The sequence below is a fragment of the Mustelus asterias genome, chromosome 20 (assembly GCF_964213995.1).
Source record: "Mustelus asterias chromosome 20, sMusAst1.hap1.1, whole genome shotgun sequence".
NCBI classification, from domain to species: Eukaryota; Metazoa; Chordata; class Chondrichthyes; order Carcharhiniformes; family Triakidae; genus Mustelus; species Mustelus asterias.
The window spans coordinates 55770810-55777294 of record NC_135820.1 but is presented as its reverse complement, the minus strand read 5'-3'; the positions used below and the strand labels follow the sequence as shown (position 1 = coordinate 55777294).

At 39.1% G+C, this 6485-nt stretch overlaps 1 protein-coding gene across 8 annotated transcripts in view; it reads right to left on the bottom strand.

Moving 5' to 3' along the window:
- Positions 1–200: 200 nt before the first annotated feature.
- Positions 201–6485, bottom strand: part of tpd52l2b (tpd52 like 2b) — a 64494-nt gene continuing 58209 nt past the window's right edge. For all 8 annotated transcript variants that reach the window (XM_078236588.1, XM_078236592.1, XM_078236589.1 and 5 more), the window contains one exon: positions 201–1193. In XM_078236588.1, the coding sequence (XP_078092714.1) occupies positions 1086–1193 (108 nt within the window). In that variant the 3' untranslated portion in view covers positions 201–1085. The remainder of the gene's footprint in view (positions 1194–6485) is intronic.

The following is a 6485-nucleotide window of genomic DNA, read 5'->3' as shown; positions in this document are numbered from 1 at the left end:
CAAAGTAGTAAAATAGTCAGTACATGCCTCAGATTGTCAGTGAAATTTCAGAGAAAAATCAAGATGTTAATACTTTGGAAACACTGTCCACTCTGAAAATTAACTTGCAAGAGGCGGGGCAGTGGGAAGGGCAGGTGAAGAAAGGAAGGAATATGTTTTAGGAGGTCAAAGGAGGAAAAAAACACCACATTCTTCTGGAATGCTTTAATAGCCAATGTTTAATTGTGAGCATTCTAGTGATAGAAAGGGAAATGTACAATTATATCCTGGCATACATGGAACAGAACAACCCCCACCTTTTGTTTGAAAACAGAAGTGGTCAGACAATTACCCATAATGCATCAAAACATTCTAAACTAAAACCCACATTGTGTTTCATTCCATTAAAATCCAACAAAAATTTCACACTTGTATCCCTTATAGCCCACTGGATATAAACCACAGCTTGTAAATCGCTAGTATTTTGGCTTTATTTTTAAAAAGAAAATTCAGCTTGCTTCAGTCGCTAACAGGTGTACTAACCATACATATTTAAAGCTGCTGAACGTACAACAGAAGCAGAAGTAATCCCTGTCCAAATAAGCACTCTTGAAATGATGTGTGTTGTGGCACATAATCATCCTATACAAGCTTAAATAGTACTGGAAATTCTATCCACTTATATCCCAGAGTTGGCCCATACATATAAAAGTGACATTAAAGCACAAAGTAAGGCGAGTATGATATGAATCGGAGTTAATAGTAGTGTGCCGAGTAAATTATGTAGTTCTTGCTACTTGCTACTCTTTTGAAACTGAGGTTTTAAGGTCGTCAAAGCTAGGTTTTCAAATAGTGACAACAGCTTTATAAAGATAATTTGACTATCTTTCAAATTTGATAGAAGAATTCTGAAGGTCAAGAATTTTGTTCCAAGTTTTACACATTACAAAATGGTTATCAGATTTCCAGATCAGCAGTAATGTACTTTTCACCAAATGGGCATCAAATAACCGTATGTACATTAACGGGATGGTTGCAACAGCACTAAATTCAATTTGTGTAGATTTGGGATTCAGTGAGTCAGGTATGAAGAGAATAGCTCGTGTTCAGAAAGGTGCACTGTCCTGTGGGAGTTTTTCCTCTGCACTTGGACTTGAGGCAGTAGGAGTATGATAGCCACCTTTGCTGTTGTTTTCATTTCCGATAACCTTAGCCTGAAAAAAATAATAATATTAGAAAATACAAGTAGCTCCATTACACCATCAAATAATATGCTGGCAATATTTTTTAAGTAAGCACATTAAAGTGATGAACAAATAACATGTGCATTCATGTCTCAAGTGCTTCACAACCAATTATTCCTTGGCATATAATACTGTAAATAGGGTTAATACCATAAGGTCCCACAAACAAAAGGCCATCTAATCTTCAAGGGCAAATGGAAAATGTTAAAAAGGAATAATTCTGAACATGTAGGATAAATACATTCTGAATACCCACAAGCACAGAGTAAACAAATTTCACCAAATCATTTAATAAACCCAAAGTAAAATAAAGAAAAGCAGTTGCTACAAATCCTGAAGAGAAAGACAAAGGAAAATGATTCACTGGGATAAATACAAGAAACTGCAGAAACACTTGAAAAGGGCGATCACAGGATCCAGGTCCGCATCAGAGGAAATCATAAAAATTCTCAGTACATTGAGATCTGAAAAGAGATGAAAATCCTAAAACCTGAAAACGAACTCAAAACTAATGAACTTTCAAGAAGAAAAAATGCCTAATTATTTTCTCCAATTAGTCACATGGATGTTTATCAGCAACATGCCCCCTGCATTCAGAGATAAATGCATTAACTTTCATTTAGCAGCACGAAAATTCTGAAAAGCCTCAAAAGCAGCAAATTCTCAAATAGAAAATATTAATTCCAAAGTGACGAGCAAGTGTTAAGGATGGCAGAGATTCCTGTAGACGCAACATTATGCCAGAGTTTCTGCAGACTGGGAAAGTGTCAGAAAATTAACGGGCTGCCAAGTGCCCATATTTGAAAAGTGGGCAGAGTAGACTCAGGCCCCATGAGGCAGCATGGGTTTAGATGTCTAACAGCATCTTTGAAAATTCTGAATCACCAACCTAAGTGGACTTACAATGCTGTTAAAATAGAATTAAAGTTCCACACCAAGAGTTCTCAGGTCAACATTATACAAGATCAGGTTAAACATTAAGTATTGTTTTTTAAAAATGATAGGTCAAAACAAGGACATTAGAGGGTTATGACAAGACAATACAGATCTCTAGACTCAAGTGTTGGGACCATGATCATTTGATGCCTACAAAAAATAGGATTTCAGAAACTGAGTGAAAATTGTCAAAATTCCAAATGATCACAAACTACAAGGAGCAGCTGAGTCACAGGAAGCACACAATTATTGCAGAATGACTTTGATAAAGTATGCAAGACAAAACAATGAAACTTAACACAAGTATTGCACGTAAAAAATATGCATACACCATGAATGTTGTTGAAAGTCTTTGCATGCTTCATCTTTGCGAAGGAAATTGAGTAAGCGTGAGACTCTGTGTCCAATGTTAGACAATAGTCAGAACGTTGAAGTACATAGTTAGACCAGGTCACAGGAAGTCTGATAGCTCTCATATGAAGTATTACATACAAGTTCTGGCAGCCAAGTTATAAGCATTCAAGCCCGAGTGCAGATTTTTAAAGGAACTAATCCCTCCTGTCAAATGTCTTGAAATACAAGGAAAAACTAGAGAAACTTGGTGTTTGCAGTCGAGAAAGATGACATTAGGAGACAGTTTTAGAGAGGTCTACAAGATTACAAAAAAGGTAAATCTGGAATACTACTCTGAAAGGAAGATACGAAGTAGGTACAAAATAGAATAAGGGAATGTTGATCAAACTAGTGAAAGGAATTTCGGGCTAATAATTGGAAATGTTTATCCCCACATAAGAGTGGGCAACGGTGAATGTGAAAACCCCGAATTCATCAGAAACATGAGTGCAGAAATTTGTTTTTTTTGAAAAAAGGATCATTCTGGGTGGATGAATGATGGGCTAAATAACTTTCAACCTTGTGGAAAGATGGCTTGCCTGTCAAGTAGCACCATGAAATGTTTCATCGCCATCTGAAAAGCAGATGGCATCTCTCAAAGCAGCAATCACTCAATATTGCGCTGAGTTTCAGTCCAGGTTCCATGCAGAAATCCTACAGTGGGGTTTGAACCCCGAGTCAGGCAAAATATGACTAATAGTACCAAGGTAACATTAGGCTAAGGTTTTAAGATATTAAGACTAGATCAGGAAATAAACTTTAAATCCTATATCGCAGACTACTTTGTTAGAATGCTAAAATCATTTTGATGTTAAGGTACAAGAGTTCAATTTTTAGGGCAATATTTGTGTTAAAGAACAATTCTGTGCAGAAAATTCTCAGTACAGTGTTCCATCTTGCCTTTAGATTCCCACCACCACCTCCAGCTGTCTGAGTTCAGGAATATTGAGCTAAATTCAACTGTCCAAGTTAAATTCACAGGAAGAGGAGGCTAGGAATATAGAGCTTAGCTGGGACATCTAAAGCAGCGTGCTAGAGATGATAAAGAAGTAGTGTCGTATTTTATTGATCATTCACAACTACGATTGTTAAAGTGCTTTTGATTTCAACTCAATAGGGACCATTACCATGTTAAGCCATTAAATTCTGCACTGATGGCCAGGAGAGAAAACTGGAAACTGCCGGAAGATTGTTTTGCCCGAGGCTATAGGCCAGAATGCAACAGAAAGATTGTTAAAATCAAATAAGACAACCTATTGATGCAGAGAAGCATGGTGTTCATATTTCATGTTTTTATACAAAGAGAATTTGTATTGATTGATATTAGTGAATCCGTGCACAATTGTGGCTCTATGCTCAAGCTCCGTGAAATATAGCAGCTTCATGATTCATATAAAACTTAATCATAACAAGTATTTGCTTGCTCCACTTTTGAAGACTGCAGAAATACATGTGCACAAGTACATAAGACATAAGAACATCCAGTTCAGGTCACAAGGGGAGGGGAGGGGGAGGGTGGTGTGTGTGAGAGAGAGAGAGAGAGAGAGACTGTACATATTTGACCTGGAGCTACAACAAGCAAATGGGAGTGACTGACAACACTGCATCCAAGAAAGTACCAGTCATTTACAGGATGTGGGCATCACAGACGACGCCAGCAATAATCACCCATCCCTAATTGCCCTTGCAAAGTGGTGGTGAATTGCCTTCTTGAACCACATACAAGTCCATGTACACCCACAGTGCTATTATGGAGGGTGTTCCAGAATTTTGACCCAGTGACAGTGAAGCAATGGCAGTATGTTTTCAAGTCAGGAAGGCAAGTGATTTGGAGAGAAACATCCAGGTAGTGGTGTTCACATGTGTCTGCTGTCCTTGTCCTTCTTGATGGCAATGGTCATGGATTCGGAAGGTGCTATCGAAGGAGCCAGGGTGAGTCCTTGCACTGCTGCCACTGTTTGGTGGTGGGCATGAATGTCTGTGATTGGGGTGTTAACCAAGTGGGCTGCTTTGTTTTGATTGGTGTTGAGTTTCTTATGGGAGTGGCACTCATCCAGGTAAGTGGTGAGTATTCCATCAGACTCCTGGTTGGTGCCTTGAAAGGCTTTGAGGCGTCAGGAGTCAAGTAATGCACCACAGGATTCCAAGCCTCTGACCTGTTCTTGTACCCACAGTATTTATATGACTAGCCCAGTTCATGGTAGCAATGGTAATATCATTGAATATCAAAGGGCAATGGTGAGATTATTTCTTGTTGGTGATGGCCAATGCTTGGCACTTGCGTGGCGTGAATGTTATTCGCCACTTGTCAGCCCAAGCCGGGATGTTGTCCAGGTTTTGTTGCACTTGGACATGGAGTGCTGAGTTGTTGCGAATGGTGAACAGCAAATATCCCCACTTCTGACCTTATGATAGAAGGAAGGGCATTGATGAAGCAGCTGATGATGTTTGGGCCAGGGAACTACCTTGAGGAACTCCTGCAGTGATGTCCTGGAACTGAGATCATTTACCTCCAACCGTCACAACCATGCTTCTTTGTGCTAGGTGTGACTCCAACCAGTGGAAGGTTTAACCCCGATTCCCATTGACTCCAGTTTTGCTAGGGCTCCTTGATGCCACACTCCGTCAAATGCTATCTTGACGTCAAGGGCAGTTTCTCACACTTCTGCAATTAAGCTTTTCTGTCCATGTTTGAATCAAGGCTGTCATGAGGACAGAGTTTATTTGGGATATCAATCCTTTTCATTACACCTGAATGACAATCATAACTTATTGGTCTTGTAATTGCAACTTTGAAAAAATTACACCATCTACAGTTACCTTGTTTTGATAAAAACAAGTATGATGCAGAAGGAGGATCGGACAGTCTCAAATACCGACAACATAGAAAAATTGTTGCCCAGTCACAGAGAACGTTAGCTATTATTGACGAACAACCCCCTCCTATGTTATCAAGTCTTATAATCTAATCATATCAGGACCAGTGTGGAACACTGTTGACAAGTTCAAGAGGCAGATAAAATCACTCAAATTCCAGTAAAGCGAGGTGCTGTCTGTATAGTTGTTGGTCCTTCAACAAGAGGGAGTTACTAGAATTCCTGAACTATTCTTGACCACATAAAATACAATCTGATTCTTTTCTAAAAAAACTGGGAAACATAACGGGGCTTCCATGTCCACATACCATTGGTAACGTTATTCATGATTTTCATAATGATGCTGATACAGAAAAAATCCTTCAAGCCTTTTTAACCTACAGACCCACTTGTTTCAACGGTCTGAACAGCCTTGCATCCGCCATCAAGGTCAGCTCACCCAAAATTCTACTGCTCAAATCCTACCTCATGCCAATCCTGCTTTTTCAACATCCTAGTCTTTGCTGATCTACATCAGTTCCAGGTTCTCCAATGCATCAAATTTGGAATTCTCACCCTTGTGTTAACTGCACTATGACATTGCAGTGTCTGCTTTTCAACCCCCAGTGAACTCTCCAGCCCTCTGACACCAGCTTATTGTGCAACATTCCCTCCTCTGTCCCATTGGCAGATATGTTTTCAGGTACTTAGGCTCCACACTCTTGAATTTCTCTTCATAAACCCCGATGCCTCTACATTTTCCCTCTCCTCCTTTATAAAATCCTTATGAGCATCTTCTTTGACCATCTTCTAGTTACCCCTAATTTCTGTTTCTTTAGCTTGGCATCTCTATATTTCTGCATTGATGAGATGTTGTAGGCCTTTTTCTGCAAGAGTGAGTTGTAAACTCAAGTTTGTTGTTTTCATAGTAAAATAATCAAATGGCAAAATGACAGTGTTATATAGTAAATTGGAACACAAAAAATCTGTGCACTGAGAAAGATACAAACTTCAGCAACAAACGGGCCTTTATTTTGGACTTTAAAGCCAGATTCCAGGAATCAAAACTTCATAGTGA